General features: G+C 40.9%; 1 protein-coding gene across 7 annotated transcripts in view; it reads left to right on the top strand.

The window, feature by feature from the left end:
• The window catches only part of LOC124120428 (tetraspanin-18-like), a 103,329-nt gene extending 83,995 nt beyond the window's left edge, over positions 1-19,334 (top strand). For 4 of the 7 annotated variants that reach the window (XM_046483248.2, XM_048400492.1, XM_046483245.2 and 1 more), the window contains 8 exons: positions 3,708-3,839; positions 9,951-10,151; positions 10,739-10,813; positions 11,229-11,348; positions 11,864-11,960; positions 12,976-13,127; positions 14,185-14,268; positions 14,985-19,334. In XM_046483248.2, the coding sequence (XP_046339204.1) occupies positions 3,708-3,839; positions 9,951-10,151; positions 10,739-10,813; positions 11,229-11,348; positions 11,864-11,960; positions 12,976-13,127; positions 14,185-14,268; positions 14,985-15,062 (939 nt within the window). In that variant the 3' untranslated portion in view covers positions 15,063-19,334. Of the gene's footprint in view, positions 1-3,073; positions 3,285-3,707; positions 3,840-9,950; positions 10,152-10,738; positions 10,814-11,228; positions 11,349-11,863; positions 11,961-12,975; positions 13,128-14,184; positions 14,269-14,984 lie in introns of those variants that run through there. The other 3 variants (XM_046483247.2, XM_046483249.2, XM_048400493.1) reach the window with 3 other exon arrangements.
• Positions 19,335-19,782: the final 448 nt, after the last annotated feature.

Genomic DNA, 19,782 nt, shown 5'->3' with positions numbered 1-19,782 from the left:
GCAAAGGAAACACACATTTTAACAGACATGCGCAGACAATACGTTGTAACCAAGTTTCAACACTATTTAAGAAATTCAGTCAGTGTTAAGCGCCAGTGTCAAGGACAGATGTTCATGGCTTAAGATTTAACAGTTGAGAATGTGAAGACGTGCGTAACGGTTTCATGTCTACCTTCACGCCGGTGTAACGGATTTTTTTACTCGTAATTGACAAGGAGGTTTAAATATTAACATCAAATTATAATCCTTCATGTTTACACTTAAGTGGAATTAGAAAGTCAAAGCGGCGTAAAAAAATATACGATTAAAAGAAGCTATTGTAAATATATTTGGAAATATTTTTCAAAATCTGCAAAGCTTGTTTATATTAGAAAACTACTTATTTAGTCAAGATAAGCAGAATTAGATCGATTTGACAGAATAACCTTTGAACTTTTTATCAATGCCTGGTCACATGGATGCAGTCTGGGCAACCCTGGTCGCCTCCCGCACCGTGACTGGGCGATGAAGGCCATGTTAAGACGCTTAATAGTCTACCCTTGTATGACGTCTGGACAACGGTTCAAACACGTTGCCATGGTAACTAATACAAGTTTTTAAACTGCTTCTATATTGCCTTTTAACCAGCATGTCCTTTGAAGTATATTGCTGTAAAACCCCGCTCACAGGCGGGCTTTCTGATGGCGACATGCAATCACGACATTGTTCTATTTTGTCGTTGTGTTTCGTCACTGCCAATTACCAAGAAAGGTTTCTGAAATTAATGATCTGACTTAAAAAGCGAATTTTAGACAAAGGATTCTCATGTCCATGCATGATGGCATTACGTGTTTAAAGTGTCGGATGTTGTAAGAAGCAGGAAATAAACCGAGACCTCACGTGGGACTTGACGTCACATCGTAAGACGTCGCAAGAGTTTGCAAATTTCATCTATTGTCAAAGAGGATCTTTGTCGGCCAGGGGAAGAAGACCCATAGAGCATCCACTACTACCGGCCTATTGACTGCCCCTAATTCAGTTTACACAGGTTCACTGCCGTAATGTAGTAACAATTGATTTCTGGGCTCATTTGCCACAATTTTGCACTCAATTTGACGTTCATCTCGCCCGTCGTTCCATCAATGTACTCCTGAAAACGCCACCGACTAAACATTAGTACAACTCGATAATGGGATACCTATGCAGCCGTCTGTTGCGACCATCACGGGGACCATTACGACCTAGTCTTGCTTGTCCCGACTCCGGGGTGTTGAGACGTCAGTAACGGCCTCGCTTCGACCGACGTCACCCCTTCGTGGGCCAGTTCCTGCCTGATGCCAACGGCGTTGATTACGGCTAACCCTAGCGGCCCCCGCGACCTATTCACTCCAATGTCAACATTGATTTGGATTCTGATCGTCTGCAATCGGCCGGATCATCAGATGTTTGATCTGGGTCGAGGCAGCCATTCTGGTGAAGATGGGCGATCGGAATCCAATGGAAGCGTCCATAGGCATTGCTGACCCTTCTGCTGGGTTGTGAATGGACGCGAAGATCAAACGAAGGCTCAGTTTGTCTGCTGGCGGTCCCACCTCGGCACAGGGCGATCTTAAGCAGGTTCGTCGGCTAATATTGGTCCATGCAAAGCGCGAATGGAACACGGTGTTGATAGAGGCAATATTACCAAGCCTATGATATGAGAACGGGCTTTGCAATCGAAGCGTAGAATTGATTCGTAAGGGATAACGGGAATAAAACAGATGCAATTACACGAAGCCTAATCGCGTGGATCATGCAGAGGCCAAGAGAACACCTTTCAGCATATTGTAACTCGAAGAATTCGAAATCATTGTGTAGCTGTTGAGATGTTTGTAAGATGTTGGCCGCTCGACTGATGAAGATGAATACACTGACTTGAACTTTGTACGGCAGCGGGGTAACTACACTCTAGAGAAAACGCACAAAATGGTACCGCTAATTAGTATCGATCCCTGGAAACATTGGGATCGATAAGAAATGACGCGTCTATTGTGCAATGGTGATTGTTCCATTGAGCTCGTCTTGTTATGCTTTCCCTCTGCTAGTTTTCTCATTGGAGAAGCTAACTTCCCTGGAAGAAGGACACCAATAGAGTTAACGGTTTTAGTTTTTGACGGGGTATCACGTGAAGATGCCGAACCTCGTTAGTCTGAACACTTCCTTGTTATTACGACCGTCACGTTAAACGGTTTCAGTACAGTTGTACTGAATCTCATGAAGGAGATATCGTTGTCCTCGTTCGGATATCGAGGTGTTCGTTGTAGAGAGGTTATGTGTGACCAGGTTCGGTTTAAAGAGGTTCGGTTTAACAAATTCAGTGAAGCCAGGTTCGATGTAAAGAGGTGTTTAGAGGTTCGGTTTGACGAGGTATACCAGGATGATCTCGTGTCTCAAGTTCTCAACTACTCTCTCTTACAGATTATTTACTGAATACAAACGCCCAATTCCATTCTCGCCCTTTCCCAACTCTTGCAGCCCATACACAACACCCCACACCCACACACACCCACACACCCCTTTCAGCTCGTTAAATTTAGAGACGAGCTTTCCCTTATTGAATTATTTTTATTCCACCTTATATATAACTTTATTTCGGGAACTATATGTTTAGATCACGACTTATGACAGATCTATGCTTCCGCGTTTGCTGAAAGTTGTCCCCAGCCGTAAATTATTATGAAACGCAGATTGCCATGAAATAGTGATTGTTGTGCGAGTTTGTTTACACAAATATATTGCATACCAGCGCATATTTAGTTTGTAATGTTTCACTTTCCAGCTTGATATAAAACTAATAACAATGGTATCAAACATGTCATACATGACCAACATACGACACCGATGTATATTAACCTGTTATTAATCCATACCATCAACCGCAGCACACTTTCAAGGCATGTCACATACCACGTGATTAATTTTTTAACGGCATGCCAGCCATACCAGTCGATAAAATCATGACATCACAATGTTTCGCTGTTTCCTATATACCACATACCATCCTTCACGACTTTCAAGTACAGAATTGAATTATATACGAACAAGCTCCAGGGCTAGACTGATAATATATAATTCGCTATGAATTATCGTAAATTGCTTTTCAAACATCTGACATTCTCCGTCTCGGGCGTAATGGCGGTAATTGTCAGGTTTTTCACTGACATTTGAGATGCGATTCAGCATGTGTCGCATCCAAAATGGAGGTCGATTCGCGAATGATGAAGAAGGTATCTCATGGATATTACAATCACGATTACAGGATGCTGGTGGGAGAGTTTATTATTACCTGTAAAGACGCTAGTTTCAATGACGCGTTTTTGACGACTTCAACACTGTATTAACTTAGGATGTCGACTTCGTGTCGTTCCTAACGTCCACGTTTTGGGACCTAAGAATGTGTCACATAACAATGAACAAGAGTATTGCAAAAGTTGAGAACAACATACTTTTTGTGAAAGTATAAAGTTTGACAACAAAGCACACTTAGTATCGAAACTGGTGATTTGTACTCAATTTCAATGTGAATACACAATTTCAGTGGATTTTACAATTTATCATTTTCAAGGTATAACGTGTGGACGTTTCTGACACGAACAATATTTAATGATACTAAACAATTTATAACAAAATGTTTTGTTTTATTTATGTCCAGACATCAAATATTAATGTCGTCTGCTTCTTGTTTTCAGCCGTTGCGCAGACGAAGGTCGTCGCGGGAAAATTCGGATGATTACAAAGCAAAACGTGTTCGGAGGCAAAATGACGGAAATTGTACCATGTGCCTCCGCGGAACTCTCCATTGTTACAATGTCTGTATACTGGTAGGTGAACGAGTCATAATATGGGCATAAGATAATAATAAAAACTTGTCTTGAACAATCAACAACGGCATGACCTTATGCTCGTGTGTCTGGGGTATATGGTCAACGGTACGTCATGTAGCCTAGGTCCCGTTCCACAAAGCTATCTTAGCGCTAAGACGATTATAACTCACAAGCGTGAACACTGACGTGCAGGACGTGGTCTAGTCGTAGTGAGTCCGTCCGCGTCATATCAAAAGACGTTTAAAGATGGTACGTGTTACCCTTCCTGGCGCTCGGCATTGAGGGGTTAAAAACAAGGACTGGTCGGCCTGAGTTGGTATACTGTGTCTGAGTGGGGTATTCATGTTAAACTGCGGCATGGTATCTAAGTGGGCCAGAAATGTAAAATTGGGGTTAGTCCGTCTAGTACAAGCAGACACACACACACACACGTCGCTGTTTTAGTGCAATAATCTTGAACGCGACGTTAAACCCCATTTCACCTCACCTCACCTCACCTCACTGTCGTGGAACTGAGATTGTTTTGTGGAACAGGACCCTGTGTTCAGTGATGACCTTTCTGACTAAATGTCATGATGACCCGACCTTCAGATATTTGCTGACGCGGAGTCTACGTGCACTCGTTTGTTTACGTGACAGGTGCTGTTGTATCGTTGACAACAGGTTGTTGTGTGTTGTGTGAAAAATGCAGACAACTTCAAACTGTTGATACTCACACTATTTCATAGTCTGCAGAGTATCGATGCTCATAATGTGAATCACCGGATTGTCTGGTCCAGACTGGATTTAGTTGCAGACCGACGTCATATAGCTAGAATATTGAGTGTGGCGTTAAACAAACAACAACAACAACAACAGGTATGCATAAGCAACTCTATTAATATCTTTTCAATGTTCAAGCCTGGTAAGGGGCGGTCGGGTAGCCTAGTGGTTAAAGCGTTCGCTCGTCACGCCGAAGACCCGGGTTCGATTCCCGACATGGGTACAATGTGTGAAGCCCATTTCTGGTGTCCCCCGCCTTGATATTGCTGGAATATTGCTAAAATCGGCGTAAAACCATACTCACTCACTCACTCAAGCCTGGTACAAGTAAACCATTGGTAAACTTATTATAAGCCAGATGGGGAGCGGGACCCAGTCGGCTAAGGCGCCGCAATTCGTCCAACGGGCATGCCTGATATCCAGGATCGTGGGTTTGTTAGCAGCATCCTTGAGGGTTTCACCGAAGTGGTAAACACCCGAGACAAGCATCGCTGGTTTTCCTCCCTCATCAATACTATTAAACGCTGTGTTAAGCCCAACCCACTCACCCTCTCACTCAAACAACGTGACCATAAGACCATCATTAGTCTTATCTAGCGGCTTGGGCCAGGTAAACAAATGGGCGATAGCATGAGCAACTGTCCACAAAACCTGCATGTAATGTTACCATGCTGTCCTTGCTTAGTTTGCTGTTCTATAGGCTCTACACCCACAGAGGTTGTTACAATATTCATGTTATCATACATGCAAAATAATGTGCTCTCACACTCGCCGACAGCATCAGCGGTCTAAGGATACAGCGTCTGGCCGGAGAGATCCGCGTCATAGCAAGAGATGATACTTGTTGTTTCCCTGCCTGGCGCTCGGCATTAAGGGGATAAGACAAGGACTGATTGGGCGGAGTCAGTATGCTGTGTCTGATTTGGGTCTCCATGTTAAACCGCGACATGTTATCTCACTGGCCTAACACTATCAAACCGACATTAGTACAGACTTGTACCATCAGTTACACAGTCACACGTGTATGCAGGTCGCTATATGAGTGAAATAGTGTCGAACGCGACGTTGATCCCCATTTCGCCTCGCCTCACCTCACCTCACCTCACCTCACCTCACCTCACCTCACCTCACGCTCAGGTGAAATGCCACTGCGAATGACTAAAAAACAGGACCCAATCTCATTTTCAAATTGAAGTGCACCACATTAATAAGATACTTCTTTCCTACCACATTAATAAGATACGTCATTCCTACCACATTAATAAGATACTTCTTTCCTACCACATTAATAAGATACGTCTTTCCTACCACATTAACAAGATAGGTCTTTCCTTCACTCCGAAATGGTAATTTGAAAACAATTGTTTGAATAATATCCAAGCGAATAAGGGTCTGTGTTCCACGATATATTGCAAAAGTTTCTATTCCGTCCATTGAAGACTTTCATACCACAGAGTGGCATTATAAGAATCCCAAGTAAACGGTAGATGGAACCGTTCCTGGTTTTATGTATGGTAAGGGAGAATATATTGAAGTGGCCATCACCATAACCCGAATTCGTTACAAATTCTACAAGAATTCTTGGATATTAGTAGAAGAAAATGCACATGTTTGTTTCCTTGCTGAAAAGTAGACGACTCTTTGGTTGAGTCTGACGAACATAAAGCTGTTAAAGATCAATACACCAACCGTTTATGACAGCATCTCTGAGAAAATTGCTTCCTTGTCACGATAGCAGGTTTTATGCCCGGAGCGTTTAGTCCCAGATCTCGAATAAAATATAGGCAAAGCTATAACCTCAGAATTTGCCTGCGATTACAAGAATAAAGCATGGTAGTTTGGGAAAGGGCGATTGTACGAAATGATCCTTGCTGTGGAGTTTTTCATTGAAAATCCTCGACTTCTCGACGACGAGATCCATTGAAAGGAGTAGTTGTTAGAGCTGGAAAATGGCAAGACGATTTATCAGTTCAAACATTTCTCAGCCTTCTTTCAAAGGTTCGGCCTTCAGTTTAACCCTTCTTGATGGAGGGGGAATATGATGTCTGATGATTCTATGTTCATCAGAATGGCAAATCTTTATCCGCCAGAATGTGGTCCCGTGTTCCCCTCCCAGCGTTATTGTTCTTCATTAATTGAATGTCTAGACTGTTATAAGTAGACACAATATGCCAATGTCGTATCAGCCAGCTTGGCACATAATCCGAGGCTGTTAACTGTCTATTTGGTTCCATACCTCTTCAAAAGATGGTTCCACATCAAGTACAACGTACTAAGCAAACACATTTGGCATCTGTGCTTCGAGCCTCAATCACAGTCAAGGGTCTTACATGTCCATTGGCAAACGATATTTAACTTCCATCCATAGATTAGACAAAGATGTGTCACAAAATTTATCTCGAGTAGTTTTAGTTCGTATGTTGTTTCTCTGGTCGTTCCTGTTCCAAAAATCATACCTAGGACCCGTGACGAGCCGGGGTAGAATAGGTCTTCAACAACCCATGCTTGTCGTAAAAGGCGACTAAAGGGATCGGGTGGTCAGGCACGCTGACATGGTTGATGTATGTCATCGTATCCCAGTTGCGAAGATCGATGCTCATGATATCAATCGCTGGATTGTTTGGTCCAGACTCGATTATTTACAGACCGTCGTCATATATCTGGAATATTACCGAGTCGGCGTTAAACAACAAACAAATATGGCATGTTGCTAGACAGATGTTCTTAATAAATATGCAAAATTTCAGGAGGTACAATAAAATATTTGTTATTGGCGGTTGGAGATTAATCAGGAAAATGACAGTAGTTAGCCAAAAGTTCAAGTTGATTTGACGAAACATGAGGGTTTTTTTCTATTTGTTTTGTTTCGTATCATGCCCTGAAATTAAAAAAATGTTTGTTGGACATTTATGATGTCACATTATAGATTATACATGTGTTCTTATTTAGGAAAATCAAGAAATCAGTGTTTAACCAACAGTATATGCTGTCGTCCGAACGACGGCGTAAAGCGACGTCATAATAAATAGCCTCGTTTTGATGCTTATGACAGCAACTGATGAAGAATGTCAACAAGAGAAATCTCCTGACATCGGTTGAAATTCAAGAGCCACTTCAGGTTGACACTGACGAATATAATCATTAAGAGTAGTTGTAAAGGAAACATGTTAACCCTGGGGCCGCCCATACTCGGTTGTCCGTAACGACTCCGAAAGTTCATCACATATTAACAAGCCAATGCACTTAGTGAAAATAAATCCCTTAATTTTCTTAATGCTATCTTCCTGAAAGCATGTTTTGTTATTGAAGGCATGTTTAACCTTCAAGCGTGTAACTTTTGTGTTCAAAGATCAAAAGCGGATCTGTTTGAAAACATGCCCAACTTGGACATCGTCAGCAGGCTCATTTTAGTAAACACGATGACGGAAGGCAATTATTTTCTTTTTATTATTTGTGATACACGTGAAAGTTTAACAAGCACGCATGACTTCATCCAGACTTCAAGAATGTATAATGTACTCAAACTACCTACGAATGTAAACACATTGATTACTTGTACATACAGGCTTACCATATCATTACGTTGTTACTACCATATCATTACTTCGTTACTGCGAGAGGTCAAACGATAACTAATAACTACCTATCTTCTACTTACATATATTAAACGTCTAGGGACCGTCCCTGTTGGTTTTCCTCATGAAATAAACATGGGCGGAGAATGTCGGTCTCTTATTAAACATACATAAACCGCTTTGTTGAATCGTTAATAGGTATTGGTGATAGCGGTTGGCGAACTGCCTTGAATGTATGTGAACGTCTTTTCCGACAAATGTACCGAGATCTTGAATTGGAAGTAAACGTCCATTGCTGGATGCACTAAGTAAACTTTAACAATTGAATATGACTTAAACGTCATTTTTCCTGTTTATTCACCATAGAAAAACAGATAGATGCAATTTACACGTTAGATTGTTTGATATTATTCCTTTACATATTAGTACTGAATGACTGATTTTGTATCACATTTGTATCAGCTATTGTATTTATCATTGTAACTGTCCGCGGTGAACTCCACGTCTCTTAATCTTAAGGACATAAAGTTAAAACCTCCGATGGATGATCCTGGCAACGGGTCTTTGTTATCTGCTCGCTTAGTTCTACATTATCCCTAATGCTGCTATATTGAAAATGTCACTGGTCCGTTAGTCGGTACTTCATGCGCATGATTGATTATTTTCAATCTTCTATAACCTTCTACTACATCTTAAATCTAGCGGGACGGTGGGGTAGCCTTGTGGTTATAGCGTTCGCTCGTTACGCCGATTCGATTCGTTACGCCCGGTTCGATTCCCAATATGGGTATTATTTGTGAAACCCAATTTTGGTGCCCCCAGCCGTGATATTGCTGGAATATTGCTAAAAGTAAAACCATAGTCACTCACAAAAATCTAGTAAAACTTTCATGATCCTCTCTGAAGCAGAAATGTTATGTATACAATAACAACAGTATTGACTCCTACAAAGTCGCATGCTCCCGTCAAGATCCAGTTAAAACTGGTTCTCAGCAACCCATGCTTATACGTCGTGAGATACGACTAACGGGATCCGGTGGTCAGGTTCGCTGACCTGCTTGCTTTCGCGAGAGAGGGCGAATTCTACCTACACAAACTATGCATACTTTCATCTAATATATGCTAGCGTCCATCTACATCGTGTCTCGTTTCAAAACTGACTTCTTAACCTGTTCCTGATAGTTCGAAATTTGATGCTCGTATGATGTCATTCAGATTGCCTTTCTACTGTTCGTTGTCGAATGATAATCAGGACTCGATTTAAGGAAGTATATTTAATTTGCAATAGGTTCCTGTTGGCATGAACACCAAGTTGCTCAGATTGCGCCCGGTCCCATACATTTCTAGAAGTTGTCTGCTGCCAGTGTCACATTTATTAATGACGCAATGCTGTAAAACGTCATAGAAACATGTGCACCTAATCTTGAAGTACCCACATTTTGATGACATCACGCCTAGGAAAACATCACAAATTACACGAAAGACAGGGATTATAGCTAAATCGAGCTCTGTGACTCTGTTTTTGTCGGGGGAGACTAGAAATATCTACGTCACTGTGATATAGATGGGAGATTGCCACGTTTAACTACCTATCCCCTTTTGATAGGGATCGTTTTCTTTCCATGATACACAAAATATATCAAGTGTATATTTAAATATATTTGACATATCTGATTATCCCTATCAAAAGTTGAGTCGTATAATGAGGTAAGATCTATTCAGATATGACATCCAAACAACGACCGTCAATGTGACTTGCTTGTGCCTCCAGGTGATTGGGTGTGCGTCGCTTGGCGTGGGGGTGTGGCTCCTTGTCACGGACTTCGGCGCCAGGAAAGTGACCCCGATCGTGGATAATCAGCTGTATGAAGTGACGACATACCTCCTCATCGCAGGGGGTGGGGCTGTGGCCCTCCTCGCCTTCTGTGGGTGCTGCGGCACAATACGAGAAGATAAATGTGTTTTATCATTTGTAAGTATACAATTTAATTATCACATTAAGAATTCGATCTGTACGATGTATTCAGAACTAGATGACTATAAATACACAATGTCACTTAGAAAGTGGTCACACTTAGCAAATGCTATAATTGGGATAACACTTTATCTTTTCCAAATATAACATTTGTTAGATGACTTTAGTTTATTTTTTTAATGTGAATTTTAAAATGATTACAATCACAAAATGATTAATCGTTGTAATATTCATAAATGGAATATATTTAGAATGATAGTATCAGAAGCATTGTAATCACAACAAGTTTTGTCGATCAACAGGTGATCAACAAGGCATCTACTATGGAACCCCGTTAATCTAATAATTGCGCATTCAGAGCATTATTTTAATATAACCATATTTCTCGTTAATATGAGAATTGGGGTTTTGGGGGGACGTTACTGTCAGGATAACGGAGTTTCACTTTGAGTGTACACACATACCCAGGTTTTCTCTGTGTGCTTAAATACATACCCGTTTGGGGAAGATTTTGTGGATGCACTTTGGCTCAGTTATCAACTAGTAAAGCAGCTTATTTTGACATGTACTTGCTCATGTTTCAGTATGGCACGACCTTAGCGATAGTATTAATAATACTGGGCGTGGCTTCAGGATTGTCGTTTTTCTTCCGGGGCGCGGTAAGTAAAACTTTAAACTCTGTAAGTGAAGTATAAAAAACATTGAAGTCATATTTTTACCTGATACTACGTGTCGGGAGGGTGCCTCAGTTGTCTGAGACGCCGCAATTCGCTGTGCCGAGTTGACAGAATGCAGAGTCCTCCCATATCAAGTTGACACGCCGATATAACTGGAATAATGTTCAAAGCAGCGTTAAACCCAACTCACTCACTCATTAATCCTTGTTTAACTGACAGGGGAACTGGCTCCATTGTGTGCAGATTTGTGTATTCGCTTATCATGCCGCAGTCCGGGTTCGATTCCCCACATGGGTACAATGTTTGAAGCTGGTGTTCCCCGCCATGGCATTGCTTGGAATCTTGCAGAGAGCGGCGTAAAACCTCACTCATTCATGTTATTATTCATTTCTTTCAGCTTGCCTCGCACATAAAATCTCGTATGCGTGATACGTTAACGGAAAAGTACGGCATAGGTACACGGACTTTACCGGAACATAAGCGCATCACGGAGGCATGGGACTCCATGCAGCGACAGGTAGGGCTCGCACTATGTCGTAATGTGATAAGCCTGAAATCTGACCCTCCTGAAATGGCCGTCCTGATGGGTCCAGTTCTAGGTCACACGTCAACCAATTTTGGGAAGCTCATCTCCTGATAACATTTGCTTTCAGACACACATTTCCATAAATCACCGTCCCCGGAATGAATTAATGGTACATACTATATAAATAAAAATTATGAAATGTAGAGCAGTGTGCATGTCCATGCCCCTTTAAACCCATCAGTACAGTCAACAATGAAATCGTTCGAATCATGGAATCAGTGTAAGGTCTACCTGTATTTGTCAGACACTCACATTGGGAATTTTGCGAAACCGAGTTTGCAGACTAAGGGGAATTTCCCGACTGACGTTTTTTTTATATATATAGATAAGAAGGGTTTCAGACTAACGGGGTTTTTTGGTCTGACTAACGGGATTTCGGGCTGAGGTTGTTCCCGGGCTAACGGTTCCACATTACATTATGCAAGATGTCTCATCCTCTCTTTCAGCTGGGCTGCTGTGGTATTTCCGGAAACAGCACTTCGACAGATTCTTGGGCATTCTATTCCACCAACACACTGTGGTACAATGAAATGCAGAATGATCGTAAGTATAATGACTGCAAATAAATGTTCATTTCAAATAAACGTTCAGTGTAAATACATGTTCAGTGCAGATTATATTCAATGCAAATGCATGTTCAGTGCACATAAATGTTAAATGCAAATATATGTTTTGTGCAAATATATATGTTCAAGGCAAATAAATGTTAAATGCAAATATATGTTTTGTGCAAATATATATGTTCAAGGCAAATAAATGTTCAATGCAAATATATGTGTTCAGTGCAAATACATCTTCACTGCAAATAAATCTTCACTGCAAATACATCTTCACTGCAATTAACTCGCTCTGCTCAATCAGTTTAGTTTCCACCTGTGCTCTCATATTGTAGTACAAGTCATATTAGTTTGTCATCATACATCTTTTGTCCCATCTATACTTTTTTAAAAACCTGTCTTTAAAATCTTGCGTTTTCCTTTAAACAGTTTTGTTTAGTTTATTATATTTCACTTAGCATTGGTGCCATTTATTGAAGGATGTTCTCTTTCTTAAATGGGATGTTTTCTTACCGAAATCCTATTGCGAACTGTTCCAGAATGCAATACGTTTTTTAAGTTAAAATATACTGTCCGTAAGAACAGCAAGGGTAAACGTGATTGGATGAAGACAAGGACTGTAGGGAAAGATTTAGAAGAACGCTGAGTCTCGCAAAATATATGATTTTCATAGAAAAAAGAACACCATTTAAATTGAAAATTAACCTCAATGAGATTAAGTCTGATTTCGATTTGCTTGCCAGCAGGATACAGCACAGCAATGAAAAACGGTTGGGTCACTGTCCTAGCCCCTAATAAAACACCCCACATCACCCGATCCCCACGCCCACAGAATTTCCAAACACATGGCACCAATGCTACCTGACTGTGTGATTTCCCTACCTGTTCTTTAGTTCATCTGTTGTGCTCTTTTTGCTTGCTTTTGTTTCGTTGCTTCCCACTAACGCTATGTCTTGCGTGCCCTAATGCGCGGTCTTCAGACAAGGCTCGTTTTCCATCAGAAGGTAAGAAACTCCAAAAGGTCCCCGACAGCTGCTGTCGCGAGGGGGACAAGGCCATCTGTACCGGACAAACCTACTTCCCGGGACCCCCCAACCATCTCAATCCACAGAAGGAAAGGTTTAAAAAGACCAACCCTCATCTTTACACCACCGTGAGTACTGACCAAGCCTCCGTTGAGGTCGACAGCTCCATGGTCCTTCCGGGTTAGCTTGGATGGATCGTGGCTCATAATATCATTCATAGTTGTGTAAAGACGAGATTTGATTATTTACAGGACGCCGTCATATAAATTAAAAATTGCGTATTGTGGTGTGAAAACACATTCATTTGCTCATGTACTTTCATTTTAATTATACCCATGACGATCTGAGTTAGAATAGGTCTTCAGCAACCCATCGTTGTCGTAAGAGGCGACTAACAGGATCGGGCGGTCAGGCTCGCTGACTTGGTTGATGCATGTCATCCTGTCCCTATTGCGTAGGTTGATGCACACGATGTTGATCACCGTCAAAGGTGGAAGATGGGAACTACTTTCAGTCTTCCTCAACGAAACTATTGTTTTCAAAGTAAAAACATGAAGCTTAGTAAGAAAACACCAAATATACAGATTTATCTCATGTCAATCTCGGAGTGATGCATTTAAACATAATCGGCAGTTTCACTCTCATGATATCAACTTATCTTGGTAAGATAAACATGTTATTTGACCAAAAAAAACAAATCCTTGACATATTTCAGTTGAATAACCCGACATGGTAACAATGCTTGAAGCCCATTTCTGGTGTCCCCAGCCGTGATATTGCTGGAATATTGCTTAAAGCGTCGCAAAACCATATTCACGCACTCACTCAATTGCATTAAGCTGACGATATGACTTAATAACTGGTCGAAATGGTTGTGAAATTAGACCACCTCTTGCTCTCAGAAAATATCTATGCACAACACTGGGCATTCCTGAATGAAGTTATGGGCGGTGGGCTAGCCTAGTGGTTAACGCGTTCGCTCGTCACGCCCGGGTTCGATTCCCCACAATGGCACAATGTATGAAGCCCATTTCTGGGCTCCCCGCCGTGACATCACACACTCACTCACTATTAGCTATAACGATCATGCGTAGGCTTTGACGTATATCGAAATGACATCCGTCATTATTATTATTGTTATTATTATTATTATTATTATTATTATTATTATTATTCGTTTTTCAGGGTTGTTATGACCAGCTGATGGTGTATTTGTTGACGTATTCCGCCGTTGCTGGCATAGTGTCTGCAATCGTTCCGATCTTTTTGGTAAGTATAACTTTAAGTCCTAGAGGGTGTTTTGAAATAACAGCACGCAACTTCGAAATCTGTCTTTGGTGCTTACCCCTTCTGTGGAGGGACCGCTTGAACTAAATGACTATGATTCCTCGGCTGTTTATGTCTTTTTTTAAAGCAAAGGAAGTTCATATAATCATAGCTTACATCTTTTTTAACATCCCTAGTTTGTTGTTCCACACATCCCCACCCAAGCCACCCATACTTCAGCGCACCTGACAGACAGTCTAGGTTATGTCGTGGCCTGTTGCCGGCCTGTTATCCATAGTTAACTTTTACATGTTCGACATGTTCGACATGTTCTCGAAGGTTCTAATTCATACCAGACTCAAGCCGACGATTTGATAGGTCCAGGGTATTCGTCATAACGGACACTAAAAACTCGAGGATGCACAGTTTTGTGGCTACACTTATGTACCCTTGTGTCGAAGTTGAAGGGACCTACGTAAATATTTCGAGTAATCCTAAGTTCGACACAACCGAAAATGATTAATAAAGAAGGAATACGCAGTGACCAAACTTTTACTTAGAGACAACCGCAAGTTCGACACATCAAAGTTTAACACAATGGTCTTTGACTGTATTTTTTGTTGTAGTCATTCAGCAGCTTACCAATATTAGCCTGTTAATATTTGAAAAGCAACAGCAATGCCAACGTAATCAAATCATATTGTTTTCTTATTTTTCAGATCTTTGGCATCATAATATCATTCTGTCTGTGTGCAAGAGTTAGTGGTACGTCACCGGACGACGAGGTAGAGTTATAGGCCTTGGAAGGTACTTTCCGTCCAATCAGGCAGTGCCTACTTTATGCAAATGAGGACACGTGACACTCAGACATTAACCATGATCAAAGATGGCTGACGTGATAATTCGGTTGAAGAAAAAGTTGTCCGGAACTTGTGGATTACAGCGTTTCTAAGATGCAGCATGTGTGATGGCACACGTGCGGAGTGGTTGTAAGAGAGTAACTTCTTTAAAAGAGGCGGGTCCCTGTAGTGGAGGGACTTTTCATATCAGATTCATCGAATGCTATCTGTAGTCCATATGTGGGCAGTTCCACCGACAAACTTGAGCCAGCGATGAAGGTGTGCCGATATTGTGTTTTCAGTGTATTGTGCGCTGCCGAAATTACACTTGTTACAAATGAATATTTGAATATGCGACAATGAAAATGATGATCAACGTATGTGTTTTCCAATCAATTCATCGTATCCTTCGACATGACGATTCAAGGGATTGCAGTAAGCAGCTTTCCCTTCCACTCAAGTCCACTCTTTCTCACATTCCCAGTATGTTGCCTTCATGGAAAATGGCCCATCTCCTCGGCAGCCTGTTAAAGACATTCCCCCACGTCTCGAGGGGCTTCCACAGCCGGGCCTTGCGCGCATGCGCAGAAGGCATTCATGTAGTAAAAGTGACAGGCCCACAAGAAGTAGTACATCGTTTTTTGTTATACATCGCTTAGTATCTGGTGAAAGGATTTTCTTTTGTATCATACACATGATTTTGTATTTAAGGTTTTAGCGTTTCTGAATCGGGCTTTCTTAACGAAAATATTTCCAGGAATGATTTCATTGTTCCTGTATGTGATATCCTAGTCTGTTTGGTTTGTTACTGACATCGTAGAATTGTCAGTAGAACGGTTAGAACTGGGTGAAGAACTAACAAAGACGGGAGAGGGCAGCAGAGACGTAGCAGACATCCTTATATATATATATGACTGCCACTTCCTTAACATTGTAGTGGACGCATTCCTCGAATATGCATTTATCATCCAAAACTGGCTTCCACGGGAGGCATGGCTTGAGTGAGATCAACTGATGTCTCCTTGGGAATGTAGGTACAATATAACACCATAATGCTTAGTAGATCATGGTGACGTCATTGGTTGCCATGACATCACTCATATCTGCCCCTGAAGCTGGTGAGCTTACTGTTAACCTCAAGACACTGGTTATTACTGTTGCCAAACAGAAAAAGTTGAAAGAATGACTTTGGATGATAAATAGAATCTCACCCTCGTGTCATTTGACATGAAATGTGTCAACACTGGTGGGTGCAAGTTTAAGACTACTCGGCCAAAGCCAAAAGACACCCGGGTTGGATTCTCTCTACATGTCCTATCATAGACATACTGATTGGTGATAAGTATCTACACTCTGGTGATTAATATATTACAAATAATGAGCTTAGTTTATCATTCATAATGGCTTGAAGAAGAGCATCATTTGTCTTTACACAATATGGCATTGAGCGATGGCAGTTTACTATATCGCTCAGTTTACTATCTACTTACAGAATGTCAGAATTACATATTCGTTGCTGTAGCCTTGTGTGTCATTTGGTCTCTCTCAGATGGCGTTTCTTGGTAGGTTTCTACTGTATAGCATTATAACACCATGTGAGACTGTAAAAGTTCATGTAGAATGTCAAAAGATTCATTCATTTCCTGTCATTAAACTCCTTTATCGTGATACTACTATCCCACTATTTTCCCAATCATGTGCTGCAGATATAACTCCATGACAATTATTTAACGAAGACTTCTTTTTCTATTTTCAAATTGAAAATCTTCTTTCAAGTGACTTTAAATATTATTCTGTTTTCTAAACTTCAACTTTAAAAATGAACCCAAAGAACAGTAGATTATTTAATTCAACTTTCTTAGTTGTTTATTTCTTTTCCAAATATACTGTCCTGATCTACAGTAAATTAAAATGTTTACATATATTCTCTTAATAGGGAGTCTGCTTGGGTTGCCAAGTCGTCGAGGGCACCACAATTCGATGTGCAGTTGTGTCCCTTAGGCGTTTTGGATACCTTTGGCCGTGGGTTCGAATCCCAGATTGGCTCTGACTACGTTTCTTGGTTTGTCCGCACCATACTCAAACTCGTGCGTTTCACCAAAATGGCTAACGACAAACAACCTCAAGTTGACGATCCATGATATAACTGAAATACTTTTCAAAGCTGCGTTAAACCAATCTCATTATTCTTATTTTATATTTGTACAATTGATATTTGTTGAGATGAAATGGCTTTCTGTTTTGTAGAATATTCCTAAGTTAAACGGTAAACGTGCAATCATACTCTCGTGATAACTGATTTAAATATACATTATACTGTTTTATACCAAAGGCTTTTCTCTATTTATTTCTATAACCAAATGCTACACTGAGCTCTGGTTGATTGGTAACTATTACTGTTGCTTCTTCATTTAAAGCAATGCGTTTTCTCCTTGGCTATGTCCTTATATACTCAAGATTTATTGTGTCGTATACGAAATTGTCAACATTACACACTACATTGCATATATTAGGCAGCTTTAAGAAAGTCGTTTTGCTGGCTCAGCTATGCTATTGTCTAAACCATCTACTTACAGCATTTTTCTAAATATGTATTTCGACGAGCCATTTTCAATCAGCTATCTTGTATGTCCTTGTAACAGGGTGTATAAATTCCAAAAATACATCTCTGTTAATCCATCTATAGACAGGTCCATAGTATTAACTAAACTGGGTCAGTTTGCATTGAGGCGCTACTGCTGCCTGCTCCATAGTGTTCATCTGTCCTGATTGTCGTTTAACTCATTTGTAATCGGCTTGTCATATAATATAATAGAGTTGAATCATTTCATTATTTGAAATGTTATTTATTTCAGTGATTATCTAACGAGATGGGTATAACTCCGGAAGCCTTTCCATATAGATGTACCCTCAGACAGCAGTTGTTTGTTTATATTCAACATGTGCACCATTAATCAAACTTTGTAATTTGTGATATTTCAATGACTTAAAGTAGTTGGTACTGTAGAGCTGGTTTGTTATTCACATCTTTATGTTTAGTTAGTGTTTCTTTCATTTTCCTCATTGTACGAATTAAGGGTGTTGATGAGTATCTGTTTCATGTTTCGCCTACCCATGTTGCTGGCGAGATTCTGTAAAAATGTACAGTTCATGTCTAGTCTAGTCATTCGTGACGTCATCGTAGGCCATGTGCTGCTATCACCGAGTGCACATCATCGCTGTACTTCACATCGTGTACAAAGTTTCATGCAGTAGAGTTTTCTTATAAACACACATATGCACAATTCGGAGAAAAAATTACAACTCGGTGCATTTAGGTAAGACTGAAAACAATATAGATAAACGAAGAATGGGTGGCAAATGATGCTTATATCCATGTAATGGCGATTGAAAGGCGTAGTGTGATGCCCAGTGGTCAACTCGAACAAGGGGGAGGGAGGGAATTGTACGATATATACAATCTGTTTCCGCTCTTACGTCACTTCAGCGACGCCCCTTCCCTTTGTTTTCATGTAGTAACTACAACTCAAAACTCTGCACACTACATCGATGTATGGAGCTCGTCGAGGCACACCATCACGTTGACAGTTTATTAGACCTCCCGAAGAGAATATACCCGAACTACTAAATCCGCCACCGTTCTTCAGCATCCAAATAACGGTGCATGTGAAGAAATACCTGCTCATTCTCAGCATCACTTTGTTGACTTGGATGGGTTTCTATTGAAATATTCTTTAAATTACTTGACCGGGTAACCGAGAGCGCACCAAAATGCTTAGGCGAATCGGTCGGTAGAATCAAACTCCTCACAGTGATAGCCGGTTCGCGTAGCCCAATCTATACCATGATACCAGGCGGTTAACGAAGGTGTCACGCGCTGGGATGGAGCTTGGTGTTGAATCTACAAAGGGAGGAAACTCTTGGTGACTTATCTAAGGGAGGCTACTCGTAACCAAAGTGATATGCACCGTTTGAGATGTTGATATAGGAATGTGTTGACATCGTCAGTAGCTAAGATAGATGTTACAAGTCAAGGGACCAAACCGCATATAGCTTTGTTTACCGTAACATATGAGGCAGTGGTGTTGACAATAGCTTATGGTGTGATCGGAGGGAGCTGTTTGTGATTCATTATACCATGTTGGATGATGACGTTTTGTACAAATTAAATTTTCCTGAACTTATGACAATTAAGAACTTTAAGAGGAAATAAAAAATATTTTGATATTACAAGAAGTTGTGTTGTTGTTTTCCGAAGCAGAGGTCGAAGGAGTGTTGGGCTAGAATACCTTTTATAAGATTTCCAATTGTAACAACACAGCCAAACTCACACCCTGGACAGGAAACAAGACAAGCGTACATTAGCATGTATGTTTGCAGAACATGACCACATTAGATTGTCAAGGATCACGGCACAAAAAAACGCTGGAGGCGAAGCTCATGACCTTGGAATTGGGAAGAGAAGCCAGTGCGGTGCAGGATGACGTTATTTGAACCGTTTTTCCTCAAACACATGCCGAATTTTTTCTAGTGACGGAATTTTCCCAATTATTATCTTTGCGATTAAACGCCGGGGTAAGAGTGTCTGAACTTAATATACGGCGTTTAATCGAGGAAGTACGGTATGTTTGGAAAGCAACATAACCACTCCTCTCGCCCGACTACCGTCGGTAATGTA

The sequence above is a fragment of the Haliotis rufescens genome, unplaced genomic scaffold (genome assembly GCF_023055435.1).
Source record: "Haliotis rufescens isolate VD_foot unplaced genomic scaffold, xgHalRufe1.0.p SCAF_2, whole genome shotgun sequence".
NCBI lineage: Eukaryota > Metazoa > Mollusca > Gastropoda > Lepetellida > Haliotidae > Haliotis > Haliotis rufescens.
This window is presented reverse-complemented; position numbering and strand designations above follow the sequence as displayed.